General features: G+C 38.9%; 1 protein-coding gene and 1 long non-coding RNA gene across 2 annotated transcripts; one reads left to right on the top strand and one right to left on the bottom strand.

Moving 5' to 3' along the window:
* The first annotated feature begins 1,235 nt into the window (after nucleotides 1–1,235).
* On the top strand, nucleotides 1,236–5,894 carry LOC145553644 (uncharacterized). Its single transcript, XR_014089698.1, has 2 exons — nucleotides 1,236–4,108; nucleotides 4,694–5,894. It is a non-coding gene; the product is annotated as an uncharacterized LOC145553644 (long non-coding RNA).
* atf6b (activating transcription factor 6 beta) lies at nucleotides 5,717–22,666 on the bottom strand. The gene is made up of 17 exons (XM_081612382.1): nucleotides 22,371–22,666; nucleotides 18,638–18,717; nucleotides 16,392–16,473; nucleotides 15,018–15,077; nucleotides 14,857–14,936; nucleotides 14,380–14,587; nucleotides 12,767–12,928; nucleotides 12,373–12,542; nucleotides 11,860–12,039; nucleotides 11,179–11,261; nucleotides 10,769–10,984; nucleotides 9,861–9,968; nucleotides 9,280–9,379; nucleotides 9,063–9,130; nucleotides 8,536–8,635; nucleotides 8,360–8,444; nucleotides 5,717–8,257 (listed from the first exon to the last, which is right to left on the bottom strand). Exons 1-17 carry the CDS (start codon nucleotides 22,441–22,443, stop codon nucleotides 7,965–7,967), a joined length of 2,148 nt encoding a protein of 715 aa, XP_081468508.1. The 5' UTR covers nucleotides 22,444–22,666; the 3' UTR covers nucleotides 5,717–7,964.

Raw genomic sequence — 22,666 nt, 5'->3', positions numbered from 1 at the left:
TCTTCTCTCCGTCCGCCGCAGTCTTCTCTCCTCCGTCCGCCGCAGTCTTCTCTCCGTCCGCCGCAGTCTTCTTGCCTCCGTCCGCCGCAGTCTTCTCTCCGTCCGCCGCAGTCTTCGCGCCTCCGTCCGCCGCAGTCCTCTCTCCGTCCGCCGCAGTCTTCTCGCCTCTGTCCGCCGCAGTCTTCGCGCCTCCGTCCGCCGCAGTCTTCGCGCCTCCGTCCGCCGCAGTCTTCTCTTCGCCCGCCGCAGTCTTCTCTCCGTCCGCCGCAGTCTTCTCTCCGTCCGCCGCAGTCTTCTCGCCTCCGTCCGCCGCAGTCTTCGCGCCTCCGTCCGCCGCAGTCTTCTCTCCGTCCGCCGCAGTCTTCTCGCCTCCGTCCGCCGCAGTCTTCTCTTCGCCCGCCGCAGTCTTCTCTCCGTCCGCCGCAGTCTTCTCGCCTCCGTCCGCCGCAGTCTTCTCTCCGTCCGCCGCAGTCTTCTTGCCTCCGTCCGCCGCAGTCTTCTCTCCGTCCGCCGCAGTCTTCGCGCCTCCGTCCGCCGCAGTCTTCTCGTCTCCTGCCGCCGCAGTCTTCTCGCCTCCGTCCGCCGCAGTCTTCTCGCCTCCATCCGCCGCAGTCTTCTCTCCGTCTGCCGCAGTCTTCTCGCCTCGATCCGCTGCAGTCTTCTCGCCTCCATCCGCCGCAGTCTTCTCGCCTCCATCCGCCGCAGTCTTCTCTCCGTCTGCCCGCAGTCGTCTCGCCTCGATCCACTGCAGTCTTCTCGCCTCCATCCACCGCAGTCTTCTCGCCTCCGTCCGCCGCAGTCTTCTCGCCTCCGTCCGCCGCAGTCTTCTCGCCTCCGTCCGCCGCAGTCTTCTCGTCTCCTGCCGCTTCAGTCTTCTCGCCTCCGTCCGCCGCAGTCTTCTCGCCTCCTGCCACCGCAGTCTTCTCTCCTCCGTCCGCCGCAGTCTTCTCGCCGTCGTCCGCCGCCTCCGGTCGCTGTTCACCTGCGCTGCCTGGACTTGGTGTTTTTGTCATGGGTCCACTATGTCAACCTCATGACCTACAAACCGCAATTTTTGACGATCTGTCCAAGTCATTCTCCATGGGCTCTGGGAACTTCCTCTACACCCGAGTTCCTCCCTTAGCGACCACCCGAGCTGCATGCTAGTTGGACTGCCAGTATCCATCAGCTGCTTCCAGGGTGTCAGTCCAAAAAGACCTGATAGTTCTCTATCTTTGGTTTGAGAGCATCCCTCCTTCTGGTGCCTACGAGCTGATTTTAGGGTTGTCCCCAAAACAGGCACAGAAAATCTTGTGGCCACATCTCCGATAAGCCGCATTGACAATGGGGCGATGTTCTATCCACTCTCTCCAAAATGTGTTCAAGTTCTTCCAGAGGTGAAATTTGAAGCTCTGTTTCACAGATGACTCTGCCAGGATCCTCACAACACTTTTGGGCCTCTCTGGTTTGACTGGAAGTTGACTGATGATTGGGGAGGATACCAACCAGGGAGTGGTCAGTGGACAGCTCTGCCTGTCTTCACCCAAGAGTCCAAGACATACAGCCACAGATCAGATGGGAAACAACAAAGTCTACCATAGAAATGTGGCCATGGTGTCCTTGTGCTATGAGCACAAATGGACACCCGTATGCTTGAACAAGGTGTACATTATGGACAGTCCATGACGAGCACAGAAGTCACATAACAGTACACTACTCGGGTTTAGATCAGGGTGGCCGATCCTCTCAACCACAAGCCTCCAGGTCTCACTGTGAGTGCCCATGTGAGTGTTGAAATCCCCCAGCAGAAAGAGGAAGTCTCTTGGAGGGACACTCTCCAGCACCCCTCCAACAGCTCCACAAAAGGTGCCCAATGCGAACTGTTACTTGTTGGCTTTTCTCCTTGGTAGCAGATTAGCCAACCTACTGCCCTGCTGGCGAAGCCACTCGGAAACTCGTGACCTTAAATTTCCGGCATTTCTGCTTTCAGAAGGGACGTCCTCAAAAGAAACATCCACTTCTTCAACATCATTGCTTTCATGATGTTGTGGCTCAATCTGAACATGTTCTGAGCTTTCTTCAGAATCCATTTCTTCTGAGGTTGAACACTCAGAAATTCTCTCTAAAGGTGGCACGTAATTCTCCAAATTTAAATATCCCCGGATGGATGATCTCCTAGAGGAAACCACCCTCCTGTAATAATTTTTGAAGAATTGAATGTCATCTTCTGTGAGAATTTCTGAAGAAGATGGTTTTTCTGAAGAATGCTCAGAAACTTCTTCAAAATGTGCCACAACATTATCAGCAGCTGTGTCAGAAGAAGGGATTTCCTTTGAGGCGACGTCCGTATCTGCAGCGTCCATGCCATCAAAATGGTCTGCGTAATTCTGAACTCCGTCTTCTGAGTTTCCATCAACAGAAGACGCCTCTTCTACCAATGGATCCTCATAGACTGGTTCTAAATTTATCGCATCTTCCTGGCCGTCACAGCTCGTTTCAACGGCCAGGTCCATTTCGTCAAGGGGAACATCGACACTTGTACAGACATCAGTGTCTGCGTCCCCTGGACAAGTTTCCAAATGGAGTCCACAGATGTTTTCCAAAGCCACAGGAGCTTCATCAGTAAAAGATTCCAAACTTGTCAAGACACCTGAAGTGCCACTAACAAGGCTGGCAGAAGCGTCCATGTCACTTTGGTCTTCATCTGCATCCTCAGGGCATGTTTCTAAGTCCAGTTCACATCTGGACACCGTGGCAAGATCCACGGTGTCTTCAGGGGTAAAATCAGGTAAAGGTGTCAATACCCCTGAAGCGGCACTGACACGGTTGGTGGAAGCGTCCATGTCATCTTTTTCTTCATCTGTGTCCTCAGAGCAAGTGTCCCAATTCATTGCACAGATGGTCTCCAAAGCCACGGCGTCTTCAGGGGTGAAACTTGTCAATCTTGTCACGACACCTGAAATGGCGCTGGTGATGTTGGCGGAAACGTCCATGTGGCTTTGGTCCTCTGGAATTAACTCCTCAAACCCAAAATATCTCCACCTGATATCCTCGTCTCGGTCTTCGGCAACTTCTTCTTTATGATGACCAAGAAGTTTCTCCACTCCTTTAGAGGCTAAGTAGCCCAGGCCCCAACCGATCGATAGCATCATTTTTAAGTTGAAATGGTGTGAAATTCTCTTTACGTGGATCCTAAGGCAGCTGGAGAGCAAACTGAAAATTCTTGTATTCCAAATGATAATAATAATCTTTTGAACCTTTATGACATCATAGATGAGAACATTGGTGGCATGATGATGTCAAACAATCTGTGACAGGTTTTTGTTTGTTTTAGTTGCTATGGAAACACAGAGTTATGTGTAAGGTGGGACTACTGTCAATAAAAAAATGCATGGTAGACATTTAAATCCGTGAATGTAAGTCAATAAATGTGCATAAATTTAAGTTTTGTATTTGTCCTGTTTTTCAACTCATACATACGTGTAAAAATCAAACAAATTAGTACAAGTGTTTTATAGAATATTTTTCCAGAAGTTAAACACATCAGTCACATTTAGAAACTGTCTCTAAGCCTCTGCTGGATCTATTTTGAGCCGTCAGTGAGGAGGATCCCCTTAAACAGATCATTTTGCCTTAATTGCTTGTTTTGTTCATAAGGAAAATATTTAACATCTAACAATTAGATTTTTTTTTACATTTGAATCAGTGACAAGGATGATGCACCAAGCAGATCAGCCAATTAATTAATTAATCTCACCTTCTTTATTTATTTTTGTACCTTTTCTCATTCTCTAACCTCTCAGCCTCTTCACTGTGTGTTTATGAATCGCCCCTCTGTGAGATCTCCTGTTTACTCTTAGCACCGCAGCATAAAGTGACAGTCCACCCAAAACATTTTGCTTCTCTGATTGCAGGACCAGTTAATGTTGTTCTGTCCGTTTAGTTGTGTTTTGTTGCCCTCTCCTAGTCATTTATTTTGGCGGGTCAAACTGACAGATCTCAATTGCTGTGGCTGCTGTCGCTGTGGCTAGCTGCTCATCTTCTAAACATATGGAAGAATAAGACTGGATCGAGCCTTATTAACACGGCCGAACGATTAAATTGGGTGTTTTCTGTCGACCGCTCGACGGTGAGTCGTTGAGGTGAGAAATGCAGTGGTGACACGCCCACTCAATTTGTGTATTAGTGATTAAAAAAATGGTCTTATTAATTAAAAGGTCATTTTCTTTTTGTTAATTTTGTGGCCGAATAGATGATATAACCTTAAAATGTTAAACAGGCCTTTTGATTTTTGTAGATTCGTCCTTTTAGGATAGTTTTAGTTACTTTTCATTGATTTTTGTAGACGGCCTATAGAACTCTGGGCTTGCTTAATTTCTTGGGAGTTGAGCAACGAACTAAAAGAGAAAAACAATTGTTTAATGAAAGGATATGAAAGTCAATTAAGTTTAATTGACAAGTTTAATTGACAGAGTCAAGTTTAATTGACTCTGTCAATTAAACTTAGATACAATTTGAAAGTGCACTTTAATTTGATCTGTAAACTTGATCGCGATCTTTAACTTGAAATTCATTTGAAAGATTCCTGAGAAATACTTGATGGAATATAGCTTTTTTTTGTAATTATTGAATGTTTGGTTAATTTGGATAACAGTTTAACCCTGTTTAAATGTGAAAGTTAATTTGTTTTATTTTTATTTATGACCTTGTTTAGGTCAGGTTTTTTTTCCACCCCTTGTGTCAACCCAGGATGGCGAGCTACAGGATCACCGCAGCTTTGCGGTAGGACTTAAATGAACCAAACTACTTTATTTTGGATCTAATGCCTTGGATCATGGACTAAAAACAGTTGGATTATTGATTGATGGACCATTAATCACCTTGGATTCACGAATGGACTTAAAATATAAAAAACGCTTGGGTGTCATCAGGTTTTATTGTTTTTTTTTTGTTTGTTTTTGTTTTTCTTCTTTGTTGTGTCTTTCGGTTATATTCATAGAAAATCACTGTTATTATAAATATTATTATTATTAAATATCTTCCTAAATATATGCAAGAATATACACTTCATTTGAAACATTAACTGTGAAACTATTTGCTGTGCCTTTCAATGATTAGAAAAGTTAATGTTACAACTAAGTTTTCCAAACTAATTGTTTCAACTCAGTAAATTGGAATAGGCTTTTCGACGAGGCTTGTCAGATTAAAAGAATTGCTTGAAAATATTCTCTAAGAATATCCTAAATTTAATATTCCGATGATAATATTCAGGTGAAACGGGCAAAAATCTGAGTGAAAAAAAGCCAACTAGTCTTTTTCAAATGTACAGAGAGCCAAATATTATATTTACATGTTTTTCTTACATGGAAAATGCATAGTTGTCATAATATTCTGGCACTGCAAATGTAAATAATAATATTAGTTTTTAAACATCTGAACACAGGAAAAGAACCAAATTCAAAATTGTTTCCCAAATCTTTTCAACTTCAATTTCAATTACCTTAAAATGTATTTAAAAATGTTCAATCATAACATTTTTAAATACATTATTATTCAGTCTAAATATGGCATAATGATCCATTTTCTGTCAACTTCAACTCAAAATTGTTACCGTTAATGTTTTTAAATAATTTAAAAACATGATCTAAAATGGGGAAAAGTAAATGAGGCATTAGTCCTGTGATGAGTTACCAGGCATGAAGTGATAACATGTTGACAGTAATCAGAAGACAGAAACTGAATGACCACTGTTTTATTGACATTGCTCCAAAACCTTTATACAAACCTCCCCCCATTCTCGACTTTTTTGTCCCTCCCCATTTTCAACACACACCATCCAATTAAAAATAAAAAAGGCCCTTTCTACTTCACATTAGCTTCTTCTTGGCAAACTTTTATACAAATCAGAAAATTATTCAGTATTTATAAAAAAAACTAAAACCGATTTGTACATTTTTCTAATAAAGTCTGATCAACAGTGAAATCCAAACTTTCTGTGGTCGTGTTCGAACAGAACCCAGCAGCAAACTGAAAGCTTCAGAAACATAAAGAAGGAAGAAATATAAGTGACTGTCTATGATAATAATGCAGAATGAAGATAAAACTTTGGCTGAATTGTTTCATCTTCTGAAATATAAGACAAAAATGAAAATCCATTTCAAATGTATGCACCTTTTAACTTTTTATTTTGCCTCAACAGAAAAAAAAAACCATTTAAAAAAAAATATGTCCCTGGGAAGATGCATGTCGAAACATTTCTTGAAGCTTCTAAATCCCGCTAGTAGAAATATTTACATCAAAGCTGCACAAACAGAGATATCCTCTAGCTCAAGTACACACCTACAGCTTCCGTCATGCAGAGCGGGCGGATTATGAAATATTACATTTTGCATTCAGCTACAATGCAACAGGATGAAACCAACTCAGTAGGAGTAAAATGAAACTCATTACGACTCAGAGCAGCTCAGAATTCAAACAGGTCAGAAACGCTAAATTATTGAGTTTCTTTCAGGCACTAATAGTCTTTTATTTAAAAATTAAAAAGAAGAACTCAATTTTATGATTTCTATGTACAATCGTAAAAAGAATATGAATCTAACATAAGTCCACACTTGCAGATTGAGAGGCTGGCTGGTCCACTGGACACAACATGTAAATATAAAATACTACATTTCCAAGACAAAAAAAAAAAAAAACTTCACAGGTTTTCTCATCTTTTTACTTTTTGTTGTGAAAAGAGAAATATAAAAAATTGAAAATGTGACAAAATACAAACAAAATATCAACACTCATATTTACAGATATTAAATAACATAAAAAAAACACACAAGAATAAAAGTGACAGCTGATGCACGAGGCAGGGTGCTTGACTCTCAAACTTAGTGAAAGATTTCAAACAGAGTTAACATCATATTTTTAAAAAATCATCTTAATCGCCTAACTTAAGTTTTTTGTTTTTATATTAGTTTTTTTATTTCAAAGAAAAACGGCAAATAAATATTTTTACAGCAAACAAATGGACATAAACTAAAGGTTGAACAAATCTGCAGGCTCAAATCTTGCGTTGGCCTAACTCTTGAACTTATTAAACAAATTGATTCTGCTGAAACTCAATTTCTACGCCACTGCTCAACTTGAACTGCAGCTGGCATTCATATAGTGTGTTTGCTGAGAAAACAAATCAACAAGACTCCTTTGTAAAAATGTATAAAGTCTACAAAAAGAACAAAAAAACCCACCTCTCATATCTTTTAACCAAATAGCGCCCGCCGTCATGCAGCAGCTGTCAATGTTGTGTCAAATAATCAGATTTATGAAATACACTGTATTTACAACAAACTGTAAAGGCCTTTAAAGTTTCTTGACTTTTTTCAGATAAAGGAACGCTAGATTTCTGCAGTTTTATTGATCACAATGTATCTAAATATGTACATCGTGTCTCTCTACGCCTAGAATCCCAAGACGAAAGTTTTAAACCCTGAAACCATTAAAAAACTCAATCCATGACACTGAAAACATTTCATGTCCTGAAACCTGAATATTACCTCTAAACACGTAGATTATATCGCAGTAACTTCTTTTCTTAGTGACTTTAGTATGTCTGCAGAACCAGAGATGATGGGTTTAAATATGCAACGTATTCAAAATGTGGCCCCATCAAACGGAACAGAGCCCGATAAAGAGTCAAATTTGATCAAGATTTGACTGTTGAAGGGAAATAACCGAGTAGTCTCTAAAGAAAACTGAAACTGATCAGTTTGATTCACTTTCAATAGATCTGTGTATTTTGACAGTATTTTATTTGGTCCTGTCAGTACCCGTCGCTGATGAAATGCTAGATAAACTCACAGAATTTAACACAGTTTTGTTGGATTCTAAACGTCTCTGAAACCTTTTTTGCTTAGTGAAGAGATTTTAAAAAGATTTATTTTGATTCTTCATCTGAGTCACCAACCTTCAACCATCAGACTCGTCTCTGTGTCTCCTCAGACGCCTTCTGATTGGCTGATCAAGTATTCGGGTGTTTGAGTTCGGGAGGGCAGAGGCTGCCTTGGAGACGGGGAAGAAGACGATGGATGGTGCTGGTGCCGCCCTCTGAGGGAGGTGTTGTTGCCATGGTGATGGTGGGCGCCGTGCTGGGAGGCTGGCGGAGGAGGGGTGGGGTCGCGAAGAGACGGAGGGACGGCAGAGGACTTTATGGGGACGATGCGAGTGTCCATAACCTCGCAGTCGACCTGCATCATCATCTCGTAGCCCTGAGACGAGTTGTAGAGACTCTCTGAGGAGGACGAGACCAGAAAGGTCAAACCCAGGAACCAGGTCAGCAAACGCATCATTTACTGTTCTCCAAATGTTTTAGAAATCATCCAGACAGACTCACCGTTAACAGACATGGCCGGCATCACCAGAGACATTTTAGGCCGGCTGGTTTTGTTGTGGCTGATGGCAGGAAGTAACAGGTGGTCCTGCAGGAATCAACACATTTTGATTGATTAGTATCTGATGTTTAAGATCTAAAATCACAAACTGGAACTGAAATGTTTTTAATAGTCTCACCCTCCTGAAAGACACGACGTAGAACGTGTCTTCCCTGCGGTCGATGGCGTCCAGGAAGTCGCTGTAGGTGACCTCAGGACCAGGAAGTACCCTCAGCTGACTGCAGGGGAACAAGAACAGGAACCAGAAGAAGAAACTTAAAAACTCAAACCAAAATATTAATATTCTGTTTACCAAAATCTAATAACTACGGCAAAAATGTTCTGTTTAGTTAAAATCAAGCACATTTTTAAAAACATACAAAAAGATGTGATGGTCAAAGCCACAATCCAGTAATAAGATGGAATCATTCAGTAATTATTGTGAACATATTTGATGTTTCCAGTCTCCAGTAATACTTGTCATTCCGATGTAGGATTTGATAACTTCAAAGTTCAACTTTATAAATTTAGAAGGAAACAACTGAATTTCTTGGATTTTATAAGATATTTTTGGCATTTTTTGTACCTGTACCAAATGAGAAAAAACACTGTACTGTCTTCTTTACTCATAGTTAGGTCACCTTCTTAATAACAGTCTTGTTGTACCTTTCTATGGAGCGGTGAGCCTGGATCGGCAGATATCTGGAAATGTTTGCTTTCCTCAGTTGAGCTTTCTGTTTCAAAACAAAGATACAAAAAAGGTTTGTCTCGAGTTTTTCAGGTTAAATCCTTTACAACTGAAACTGTGTTTATTGTGTTTCTAAAAGAGATTTTGGTTAACAAAACTATCTTTATAATGTAGATGAAATCTTAAAAATATCACCTGGGTGATCTTTGCTTTTTTGGCCGTCTTTGCTTTTCCTCCAGACTTCTTCCTGTCGATTTGATGTCGATGAACCCAACCTCTCAGCTCGTCTGCAAGCCTGGAGTCACAGAGACCTTTCAGTTTAAGTCGCTATGCAAAAAAAAAAGTTTTTTTGTTTTGTTTTGGGTTTTTTTCTCATTTTTGAAAAACTATATTTAGTGTGTCCACTCTACTGACTTCTGTACTGGACAGTGATTTGTTTATTTGGGTAAATCTCATCAACAAAATGTGCAGCAGCTGCTCAGATTGAGCAAAAACAATCCGAGGAAGTCTAACTGAGATCTTTCACAACAAAGATGAACACATTAATGAGATGCAGGTTGTGAAACAGAGATTTTTTTTGACTGATTTTTAACCTTTACTAATGAAATCAGAAAAGAGTAATTAGTGAACAAATAAACAGCATCAGATAATTCAAGTATTACTTGTCCCTGTGCAGTTGCAGGGGCTTAAACATTTGTTTACAAATTTCTCCTGAGGAGGTTGTAAAAAAATGAAGGCGTGATAAAACGAGATATTTCGACCAGGGCAGGACTGACCTGAGAGACTCAGAGCGGTTGAACTGTCGGCAGTCTGAGGAAGTGAAGTAACGCTCGATGTCTGGCAGAACCAGATCCTTCATGTCACTGAACATGTCACTCAGGTTTCTGTCCAACAACCAGAAAATACAGGACAATGGTTAGACACTAGGAAAGCTGCTGGGAGCAATAAAATAAATAATCAAGTTTTTACTAAATGTAAGATTCTTTAAATAAAGTTGGTAAAACTCCTGCAGAGAAACTCTATGTTCCACATGTAAAAAGTGAGGGATATGGTGTAGAACCAGCTTTGTTGGGCGTCTTAATAAAATGCAGGTTACCATTCTGGATAGTAATGAGTTACAACAGGGAGCAACAGACAAGGAACACAATGAGAACTGTGACACCAATATGAAAATGACCAAACAGCATCATTTATCCGCTGCATGACAGAAAAAAAAACAAGATAACTTAAGTAACCAAATCTAGCATTTGAGTTTTTAATGGTTGTTTAAAAAAATTAATTGACCACTTGAAGAATTTATTCTGCAATGATTTTTGATCCTATCTTAAGTACATTTTTTTCACAATACTTCAACTAATAGTATTTATTGCAAAGTCCTTTGAAATATTAGCAATACAACAATATTGACACACTCATACATTGAGTAGCCCTTAAATAAGGGTCAATGTATTGCTAAAAAAATAACTACATTCTACATCAGTCTGTGTTTGTTAGCATAAAGTGATATTGGGTTGTGAAAACAGTCGCGTTCAGTGTAATAGCTTGTTTTTTTTAAAAAACTTAGTGTGATTTTATTCATATAAAGTTAATCAAAATTCCACAGTGGATGTTGTAGCCTCAGTTTATTCCCAGTCTTTTCACTGCGTGTCAAGAAAATGTGTTTACAGCGATTGATTAGCCTCACCGGAACTGATAAGACTCTGGAGCGTATCTCTCCGCCTCTCCTCCCTTCCACCGCTCGTCGCCGCCGGACTCCGGTTTCTCCTGTTTGTCCTCAATTTTCTGGAGAGGCTGAGGATCAGCCTGGCGCTCCTGCTGCTGTTCGATCTCCAGCAGCCGGCGACCCGTATACGACACCAGATCTTCCTGCAGACCGGCCGACAGCTTCCTGTCTGTGATGCTGCAGCGATAAACACCAAAATCATTTAAATCTCAAATACAACCGTTGTGGTTTTTCCATATATTCCATACAATATAGTTTGTGCTTTAACTTTGTAAAAACAACAATTGGACACTGAGTGACACAATAACAGACTGAGATGTTAAAATAAATCATATCATCCTAATATTTTGAAGAAAGTTGTGAGCGGATACCCGACGGGGCCAAAGCTGAAGGTCATGAACAGCAGAACCGCCATGACACACACTGCTCTCTTGTTGCTTGCAGAGTCGCTGCTCTGAAACACAAAGAACATAAAAATGACAATTTTGCTTCACACACGCTGAACCTCATAAATGTGTAAAATCAGCTTTTTATTTTGCAAACGTGTCCATTTTGCTATATACCGAAAAAAAAGCTTGCATGATTTATAGTTTTATCTTTTTATCAACTGGATTAGCAGGTTTCTCTGTTTCTTGTGCGTTTTCCTGTCACTCAGTCTTCAGGTCTTGTTATTCAAGTTTCCCCGTTTACCACATGCTTCTTCCTCTTCTTCAGGTGTGCAGGTGCAAAACCAACAGAGTAGAAGAAAAAGCTGCTCCCCATAAGTAGTTTTAAAGACATAAACCTCATCATTCAAAACCAGTTGCTTGCTCTTTGTTTATTTGGCCATTTTTAACAACAGCTATCGCAACTTAATTCAATATTGAACCTGCACAACAACTTAAATTCAGCTGTGCATCTCTTTTACACTGGACCTAAAAACAAACTTCTTTTAACTCTGCTTTTAACTGAATGGAGCAAATTTTATTACATATTTTCATTTAATATTATTGTAACTTGTTCTTTCTTCAAGCCTGTCCATCCTAAAGTTCCCCTGTCTCACCGCCACTCACCTCCTTCACAGCCAGTCTCTCCCTCAGCGCCTGGTTCTCCCTGCGGAGTCGTTCGTTCTCCTGCTGTGCTTCCCTCAGCTGAGCCTCCAGGTTCTGCAGGTATTCCTTCTTTTTCTTTCTCGACTGGCAGGCAGACTCTCGGTTCTTTATCATCCTCTGTTGCCGCTTTAGCACCTTCATCTGTGCAAGAAAAAATTTGAAGAGGGAAGGAAGTAGGAAGAAATGATTCAGAATTCAAAATAGAAAAGAAATCAGCTGGATGAGTTGAAATCAGCAGCAGAGATCGAGGTCAGTATGCCGTTATGTGGATTTATAACTGAAAAACGGAATAGTTTTTTTTCTCCGAGTGCCAAGCAAAAATGAAAAGATGTTTATAAACCTCTGAGTAATGAACTGTGGGTATTGATAATAATTTCATCACATTTACTGTCAGAAAAAGAGCAAAACATTGTAGCCAGCCTTCAACCTGGCAGGGTTTTGTTTCAGCGCGAGTCACCGCATCCACCTACTCACATCAATGTCGTTGGAGTTGTTGCTGGGCAACGCCGTGGTCGCCGGGACGATGGGCTTGCTGGTTGAGGAGGCAGTTGGGCTGGAGCAGTGCTGAGGGATGCTGGGGGACACGGGTTCCATTTTGACAATAGCCGGAGCCGAACTGAGACAGACGGACGGAGAGAGGACGACTGGAGGGAGAAAGGCGCTACGTTAGCGATCAGACACAAAGCTAATTACTGTACCTGGAATTTAAAATAAAAGGACAAAAACATGGGAATTTATCTAGTAGTTGCATTTGATTTCACATGAAAAATACTTCATGATCGTCATGAAAATACATGAAGATCGTCATTCTTTAACAAAATAAATAAGAAAATGTATAAATACGACTAACGGGACAATACTGTCCTACCAGGTCTGTTCTGATCCATGGAGGGCAGCCCCTGCAGTATGAGGGTCTTTGCTGGTGCAGGGTTTTGGGGGACGGGGAGTGAAGCAGCAACACACACCGGTCGGGGCTGGATGGGAGGTTTGGTGCTCAGGATGCTGCTGGCTTTTAATGTGCTTGGCAGGACTGGTAAAAAACACAAACTTTTAGGTTATTTCACATCACAAAAAGATATATTCTGTAGCAGTTTCTCTGTGCACAACTGTTCTGAAATGCTTTCCTCCTCGAACACACTAGATTAAATGACTAAATACTCTCTCCAGCATGTTATTGAGTTCAGAAGAAGCTTTTTAAATCGGTTCTCCCTCAACATCCAGTGTAAAGAAACAAGAAAAGATGGAGAACAGTTGGTGCTACAACTGGAAATGAAAACAAGCAGTTAAAAAACAAACTTTTTACAACTTCATGTCGTACATGTTAGCAAATGTAACATTTTCACAAACAGGGCCTTGATAATGTCATAAATCAGAACATATGATTGAACTGGTCACACAGTGACTTCTAAACTACTCTGTTTATGTGGTAGAGACCACAACCATCTGCAAACAACTCAAATCCACAAAAACTTTTGTTTAGATGCACATAAAATGATCACAGTTGCCTATTTTAATAATTAGACGCCAAATATACATTAATATGCAAATAGAAAATGGTCTTGTCACTACCACAGAGCCTAACCTCAGGAATAAATAAAAATAATTTGCATGATAGGAACTAAGCAGTCATTTGAAAGGGTTCTAATATCAAAGCTTACTAAGGAGACAGTAGCTCCAGGCGGTAACTTTCTCTGATTCTCAACACCAATCTGGATTTTGTTTTTAACGTTTTCTTTTCAAAATAATTCCTATGATCCTTGTCCCAACGAGAAAATATATATTTTTTACTGGGTATAAAATTCCTAAAAAGTAGCATAGCTCATAGATATACATACACCTTATGAAACAAAACAATAACTGGGCAGATGGAACTATGCAATAACTTAGAGATCCTTCATACTTTCATTAAAGCTAATAGAGGAGTTACCCAAATGCCAGAAACGTCAACCTGTCCTAAATGCCCAAAGTTTTGAGTGCATTTTGTTCATTTACATGCAATATTTACAGCTGTATGTGCTTAATCAAGAAAACAACATTGTGAAGTCTAAAAGACTGCAGACTGAGTTGCTATTTAAATGTCTGAAGGCCTTTTAGTATGAAGACTAGAAACGTTCCATTTATCCAAAACTCTGTATTCGGTTACAACCCACCACAGACCCTTCTTCTTCTTTAGAGGAGTTCCCACACCTATACAGTACTCCCACCATTGTGTGGGGGGCTGCCCCAGGGTCTGTGTGCAGAATACCTCCACAGATGAGTGGAAGGTAAACCGAGCTCTCTATTCAGGCTCTGGCGTTGACAGCACGCAGATATGTGCAGAGAAAAAAAAAACTGACAACACTAAGCACGAGTGGAATATCCTGTTTTCAGATTTGCATGAACAAAAGGTGTGGAGTGCTAATGTAATGCTTGTCTCGTGCTTCTTATTGTGTCAATATAGAAGAATATAATGGAGTAAACGCTTCAGAAGAAGCCGCATACCTGCAGTTTGTGTCTGTATTCCATTGATGACTGCTTGGACAGATGTTAATGGTGCCTGCAGCTGAGTCTGTGTCATTATTGGAATCTGGGACTGGGGTGGGGGTACTGCTGTCGTTGCCACGGTTACCTCCATCGTCCCCAGCGGAGGAGACAGTACGTCTCCATACATGTACGGAGGAGTCGGAGGGTTTTCGGCTTTAATTGTAACCTGGAAAGGAGATAGGACAATATGTTTGTGTTCTTCCCTCACAGTCAGGTCATTACTGTAAATAAAAATTATTCTTAATCATTCACCTGGTTAAGTAAAGGTTAAATAAATAAAGATTACCTCTTTACACTATGACTTTGAAATATATCTTCAGTTATTTATTAGTTTCCTTTAATATTAAAAGATAAGCATCCAAATCATGACACAAACAGTTTCATTGGTCTATTTGTGTGATAAAACAGCCTCCTCAATCGTCTGAAAAATCCCACCTGTGGGTCAGGCGACAAGGTCGAACAATCCGACTCCAGCGAGGAAGCAGGAGAGGGAGGCTCAGCCTTGACCTGGAACACTGAACAGAAACAACATAGCTAGTGGAAACACTGTAAAAACACAATGTGCAAAGATTAGATTAGAAAAAAACTCAGCTTACACATTTCCACAGGGAGCGGCTCCGTCAATGTCATCTCATTTTTTATCACCGAAGTGTTTCCTAAACAGAAACAAAACAAGCACACAGAGACAGATGTTTTGATATTAAACAACATTATAACTGGATAAATACATCATTGTAAATGCAACTAGATACTAGTTTAGATAAAGGTTTAGATAAAGCAAAAACCTTTCAAAATGTTGCTAAAGGAAAATGTTGCCCTTAAAGGAAAACGAAACAGATTTTTAAGCAAATATCAATGGATTACTTCAGCTCTGCCAAAAATAATAAATAACATTTAAAAAACATGTCGACATAATTAAAACCTGAAGTAGATTCTTTCTCTCAATGCTATGCCTGAATCAAAATAATTGGTTTTGTTCAAAAGATAGACTGTACATACACCTCTCGGGTACAAGGAGCTACATAAAGCTGGTTCACGGAATGAAAGGCAGTGATTTCTGCAAAATCAATGATCTCAACTGAGCTTCCTGAGTCAATCTTTTACAGTTTTGTATTATCTGATTTGCTGACTTTTAATACAGTGATAATGTCCACCTTATATTTAATTCTTTGTTTTAATAATTTAATTTAAATTAAATTAAATTATTTCATTTCAGAATAAAATAGCACCATGTTAGGAAAACATTGCTGATAGTGGGTAAGATATCTGTTGCCCCCACTACAAAAAATAAATAAATCTGTTGCAGGTGTGAGCATCAATCACAATGAAAAAGACAATACAACAGGCCAAATATGATTATACATTTTATATACTTTAATTAAATATCCTCATTAACCAAACATTTTATTCAAACAGTCTTCTTGGATTATAGTTGTAAGTTTAAAAGTATCTATACTGGATGTGTAGCAGGTGAATAGTTAAATCCCTGAGAGGATTTATCATCTGTGTTTATAAGATTCTCAGCACTAGATACAAGATTCAGAAAATTGAGCTTTGTTGGCTCTCTGCAAAAAAACATGAAAGTGAGAAATTTACATCTTGTATGGATAAATAATGGATAAAAATGCGACGGATCCTTTAATTTGAATTCATTTGGGATTTCAAAGAACCATGCAACCACATAAACAACACAAGCAAGCTTAAACTGTTCAGCTAGTATGTTTTCGATTAAAAACAAGTGGTTTAGAGTATTAGAGTTGATACGTTTTTATTTTCACACTGAAGCCTACAGGATGAGGAGACCTGCAGATGTAGACAGAGTGACTCTGCTTCTAATGGCTGAAAGTTTCCACAGGCTGAGGACGAAGCGTCTCGTGTTGCAGAGACGACTGATCCGTGAAACCAAAATGCTAAGCGATGTGATCCAAGGGCCCTGAGGTGAGAGCCACAGGCAACCGGACGGTGTGTACCTGTGAGAAGGTTGTCGTCAAGGTATCGCCATGGCGACGTGCGGTTATCAGGATCGAGGGTGAGCACCAGGTCATTGTCAAACTGTGAGGAGTTGGTGGAGAGGTTGGAGAAAGAGAGAGTGAAGTGGAAAAAAGTCAGTAAACATGTCCAAACAACTAGTGTGTGTGTCTGAGTGTGTGTAACTGAGTGTGTGTAACTGAGTGTGTGTGTTTGTGTTACTCAGTCAGGCGACACTCGCCATCTGCCTGCACTGTGCCCTGACCATTCATCTGTGTGAGCTGCTGCTGCTTCGACAACCTGATTATAACTGTATATAAACGCAAGAGTTTCACTCTCACAGGGGTTTGTTACCAATGACTTCTGTATTCTGTAAGGTTTTCTGCAGCTGCACTGGATGGTTACAAGCATTTAAAAAGAAAATCTCTGCCTAAATAACTAAGTCTGTGGATACATAAAGTTAGATTTTGGGAACTGACAACATTTACATTATAATCGGGTTTAAAGAACTCAATGACATGACGCTGTAACCCTTACAATGCAGACTGAGTCAACAAACTGCAGAGATTCCATCAAAACCATCACTAAACCAGTTCCTCAGAAAACTGCAAACTGTCTGCACTTTGTTTGACTTTTCAGCCACTCTGTTAATTAAAAAAAACACACACACAAAAAAAAACAAAGCACAAGATGTTAACTGTACAGGTTTAACCAGGATGTAGCTCGGCATTGACCAGGAACAAGAATCCATGCCAAATCCAACACCTTCAAGCATTTGAACACATCCTGAGCAAACCAGTGAAACCAGGTAAAAACAACAGAATGTCAAACGTACAAGTAATTTCCCAAGCAAATATTCAAGCTTAGAAACTTTACTACTGTACAATAAAATGTTCAAGCAAATTCATAAAAGCTATCTTTCAAAGATAATGCAAGATTAACATCCAAAGGATATTGTTCCTTCCTTTGTTACATTTAGTCTCTACTCCTTCTAAAAGAAAAACAGTTTGATAGTTGGCAAATTTATATAGCTGAAAATAAGGAACATGCCAATACAACAGAAAAATTATAGTGTGACAGCAATTTAACAATGTTTCTACATAAACTTCACTTTTCATATAAAATTCCAGTCGAATTTGTCTGCTAAACAAACACAAAAGTTTATTTTTGACTAACTACTTACAATTAAAATGTTTTTACAACAATAAGCATTATACTATAATTGATATTCCCTTTTCATATTTTCAGAAAGGCAAATCCTGAGCACCCCAGGTTAATATATGCCTATGGTTTTTATACAGCATATCTGCTTTTGTATGTTTACCAATACACTGTAACTGATCGAATGCAATAAAGATACAAGAGCAACAAAACAGATCTGATATGATTTGATATAAAACAATCAAGTAGAACAACTGACATTTTTGCAACTTTTGTGAATAACTAAACTTTCATGAACTGAACAGTCAGCAGAAAATGCATTTCTATACTGTCAGACAAAAAATAAGCTCACCTTACAAAAGGTGCTAAATCAAAATATAGCCTTCACTGGAGTAAAAGCTAATGTCCTTGTTAGAATAATAAATATTAAGAATAGCTAAACAATAAGAGAACACTTTCCGGTAAATCTGTTTTTCGCACATGTTATCCATCCAATAAGTTCTTTTTTCAGGAAGTAGAGTTAATCCAATTGATTGGGTGAAATAAAACTGAGCGGACAAAGTCTTAAAACCTATTTGAATGTTTATTTTTGCATAAAGAGACGTTCCCACTGATTAAATTATCCCGTAAAAACTGATGCACCTGGACGTCATTTAAAAACATTAATCTGTAACCATGGTTACTCTACTCATGCACACCCATTATTTGTTCTGTTCTCTTCCCTTGAATCCTTTTTGACACAAATTGTGCAGAGAAACTTGCTTTTTTCACTGGTCTAACAATCTAAACTGCCAAACTTACTGTCAATTTTTTTTAAATAACATCTCTACGTTATATGGAGCAGGAAACATTCATATCTTTGCCCCTAAATTATAATTACGATTATTTATTCTCATTAATCCTAAGGGAATTATTCGTACTAATATTCTTTGTATCAGTTTTAACGAGAGTGTTAGTTAATTCATCCAAGTTTAGAGAGTACAGAGTGAATTATCAATTAGAAGGGCTCAAATTGAGCAATGAACGCCGAGTCTCAGCTGCAGTGAAACAAAAGCTGCAATGCATAGACATATTTTCATGACCGTACCGATGGTTCGTATTTCAACCCTTGACTGAAGTCCCCGTCCTCTCCTTCCTCCATGCTCTCACACTTGAACAGGCAGGCATCTGCGGAGGAGACAAAATGTTCAAAACATCAGCAAAGAGCAGGGAATAAAACTCAGGGGCAGATGATGAAGTGAAAAACAAGCTGGTCCAAGACCAGAGAGTCAAATCAACCATTTTATTTGCATCCCTGAACATGAAAAACAGTTCTTATGAACAGTACCGAAACATCACCAAAAATCATTCAATTCAACAAGAAGGCAACGCTTTGAAAGAAACTAAATTGAGACACAAACAGATTCAGTCATGCATCAGTTTGACTGAAACTGCATGCAAATGTTCTTTCACAAGTTAAACCTCAAAACACAATTAGAGGACAGCAAATAACAAAAATGTTACTGTTAACCTCAAAGGTTTTGAACTAAATGTTCAGTCTTCTCACATAAACGAGTTAAAAGAACCAGGAGCATCTCTGTGACTTTCCGTCTGGCAAAACCTGGAACATGTATAAATAGGTCTGCAACAGCCAGTTGAAACATAATGTTAATTCACAGTTCATAACTGCATGAAACAATTTAGAGACAGAATCCAGTTCAGTGAGTCATTTTAGTTTTTACCATTTCATCTGTTTTCAATCGTACTGAATTAACTTTTTTGCTAACAAAAAAGTTAGCAAAAATAAGGAAACTTTGTGTGTGTGCTTTTTAGATATTTGTTTACAATAAATGTGTACTTTTAAAGTTCTGGCTTTTCTATTGCCCAGTTGGCACAAATGGGTCAAATGTCTGCAAAACCTTGACTTGTTACAGCTTTTACTGTAACAGTGACGCTAACCATGTGATATTCTCAATGCTTCTTACTTCATATTATATATTGTTTTAATTTTCTAATAGAAAGTTTTTTCTATTATTTTGTTGCTGATATTTTAATTCTATATGGATAAAATAATTATTTTTTTTCCCTCGCTCAGCATCTTAATTAACAAATGAATTGTTTATACAAACTGTGACGGCTGAATGGATGTACAACGTTCCCTCTCACATGTTAAAAAGCCTTCGCTAAAAGAATCTGAGAAGAATCAGATAAACGCTGATGAACTAGATTCCTCCAGCAAGGAGGAGGAGAAATCTGTGATTTGACACAAATATTTTAGAAAGTTACAATGTTCACTGACACCAGCCAAACTGAATCTCAGGCAAAAGTTTAACAACGTACTTGTGATTTTAATATCTTTATCAAACTCAGCGGCAAAATAAGCTACAATCTACAGAGATATTACACATAAATGTGTCAACTACTAATCTTTATGAGATCACATCAGGAGATATGAAGACATGTTTCCATTTAGTCTGGCACACAAGAGCTGTTTGTAAAAAAGCTAATTTTATGCCTCATTTACAGGAAACAAGCAAAGTGGTAGAAAATGGTACTTCTCCCATCATGCTTTGCGTTCTCTGATGAGCCACACATTGGACTTTGAAACTGAAATAAACAGGGGACACTTCAGCTTTTACTGTGAGATCAGATTCTGTTAAGGAGAACGAAAAATTGAAAGAAAAAAATTTTTAATCAATTTTTAAATTCCATAGGTAAATGATTATACTTGCTGAAGTGAATTTACATTAACAAGTCAAGTAATTGATGAAAGAAAAGTATCTCAGGTTTTAAGTCTTTTCCTGCTTATTACATGAAAGAAGTCACCTTTTTGAGCTACTGAAAAAAGAACAAAGAAATGCAACATAATCTATATGATCTCGCTAAAAAGCAGAAAAAGATTGTTTCTGAACTTTAACTTTTCAGTGTTGCAAGAATTTGAGATTGCAGGAAATCGTAAATGTGTCTTCTGAAGCAGCTCAACTCAATCTACTTTCTGTCAGCCGTAAGTAATGATTCACCTACCCTTAACTTAAATCTAATCACGTTTACTACTTGACTGGAAGGGGCGAGAAATAGCTTTGTCCTTCGGTCCACAGTGAGCCATAAAACTGCTCAGTTTGACTGTCAAATTTACCTAAAAGATCTGAGGCGAAGCGGGCAGACAGAGTTAAACAGAGAAAACATATCAAGTATAAACTTTAAGCTGCAAGAGCAGACAACACTTCAACAAAAAGTCTCAAATACATATACTGACTGTTCATTAGAAACTGTCAAAACCACCAACTAAAAATAAAGATGACTGACATCAATCAGTACATTGGTTGAGACGTGTTGGAGCCGACTGCTGCATTCACACTAGGTGGGAAAAGCACAGTATTTCACCACAGGAGGGTTAAATGTAGGCCCTTTCTCAGTAAAAATAAAAATAATAATAATAAAAAGACCTAAAGTAAAAATACCTCAGTATCACAGTATTTACACTATATCTATGCATAGCATTAACACATTTCTTTTTATTTAATGCTAAAACAGAGATAAATAAAACATTATAAACATAATCTAAAGTGAGTGTTGAAATGCCTGTTTTAAATTGAACTATTTTGACATTTTTTTGTCATTCTGCTCTTTATAAAACACCACTGCAAGTGCTACAAGATGATGCCAGCTGGTTAATTAGTCAAACTATCCGTTTCGAAGCTATGGAAAAGAGTAGTAGCCTTTATTCAGCCAGCTGACCAGCAGTCTGCAACCATAAGTGGGGAAAGGAGCAGAAGGGTTGATCTACATCAGCCCAGAGAAAATTTTGATAGCTACAACTCTCTTTAGCATTTTATTACAACCACTTTAAATTGTAAAAAATAAGTCAAAGAAACAATTGAGTGGTTTTTAAAACATCATTTTCTAATAACATAACCAGTCCATAATAATGATATTGAACTGAAGTCTAACACATATCAAGAAGGACTAACAAACATTTTTCTTTAAATTGTTGATTAGATTTTAGTATTGGCACAATATCTAAATTTCACTCAACATCGTTTAAGCTCACACCTGAACTTGAAACGAATGATTGAGATGTTAAATATTACTGACTGTCCTGAACACATATTGATGATGAGACAAAACTGGATTAAAATTTGGGCTAACCTGCTAAAAAAAATATTAGCATCACAACAATAAGTTGTATGTTATTCTTCCAGCAGCAGTAAAACCGTGGCTTAGTTAAAAAAAATTCTTTATTCCCATGCAATTTATTTCCAAATTGTTTTACCAAAACCACTACAGGAGCATATTTCACATGTCACAGCTGCAAACTTGATTAGAAATGTGTTTTTCTGACTATTAGCAACTAAACATCTGTAATCTTTAGTGATGTTTTGATAAGTATTGTAGCATTAAAACACAGTGATGGACTGTAGGACATAGTGGGAACTCTTATCAAACTAAGAATAGGTTTAGATGAAAATCATGTCAACAAGAGTCAATAAAGCGGCAATTTTAAAGAGAAAAAGTTAGACTAGGTTATGTAAAACGTGCAATCACGTTCCCAGCCAGTGTGAGGATGATAAACAGCTACGTCCGGGTTAGATGATTGAGGAAGCAAGTTCAGAGTAACGCTAAAACCGCGTGCAACACGTATCACAATGAAAACCGACTTAAATATAAATTACAGTTGTAAGACTCGGGAATAAACATTAAAAACGTGTAAAACTGAAATGAAAATCTTGTAACGCCCTGTTGGCCTCCCCTCACTACAGCAGTTAGCGCACCCAGTTAGCTTGTAATGACAATTTTAGCCATTTATCTTTATTTACAGACGGATTTAAAAGTGTCCTTACCCCAATCTTCGCTCGTCAGTAGGTTATCAGCGAAGAATCGGCTATCCAGATCAGACAGTAAATCCGCAGTCATCGCCACAAAGGCGGTGTGTTTGGACAGCAGGAGTCTGCAGTCAGACGTGATAACAGCAGCTAAACAAACATAGACTAGATAAAACTCTTAGCTTTATCCTCAAGCTAACGCGCTAATACTAGATTTGGCTACCATTTGCGACATGAAGTAATAGAATTATTTTAATCGAGTAGAAAACTGGATTTTTTTCATGCCCTCCAGTCAAGTTATCGATCCTTCGTTT

The sequence above is a fragment of the Poecilia reticulata genome, chromosome 11 (assembly GCF_904066995.2).
Source record: "Poecilia reticulata chromosome 11, P_reticulata-male-v2, whole genome shotgun sequence".
NCBI classification, from domain to species: Eukaryota; Metazoa; Chordata; class Actinopteri; order Cyprinodontiformes; family Poeciliidae; genus Poecilia; species Poecilia reticulata.
The sequence above is the reverse complement of the archived record's forward strand: the minus strand, read 5'-3'. Positions and strand labels throughout refer to the sequence as shown.

Excerpts from the sequence above, each read along its gene's own strand:
- atf6b (XM_081612382.1), bottom strand. The coding sequence starts at position 22,443 with ATGACTGCGGATTTACTGTCTGATCTGGATAGCCGATTCTTCGCTGAT. Across the intron at positions 9,969-10,768 it reads CCAGAGTCTTATCAGTTCCG|AAACCTGAGTGACATGTTCA; the intron begins GTGAGGCTAATC and ends GTTGTTGGACAG. Across the intron at positions 8,258-8,359 it reads GCCGGCCATGTCTGTTAACG|AGAGTCTCTACAACTCGTCT; the intron begins GTGAGTCTGTCT and ends CGTCCTCCTCAG.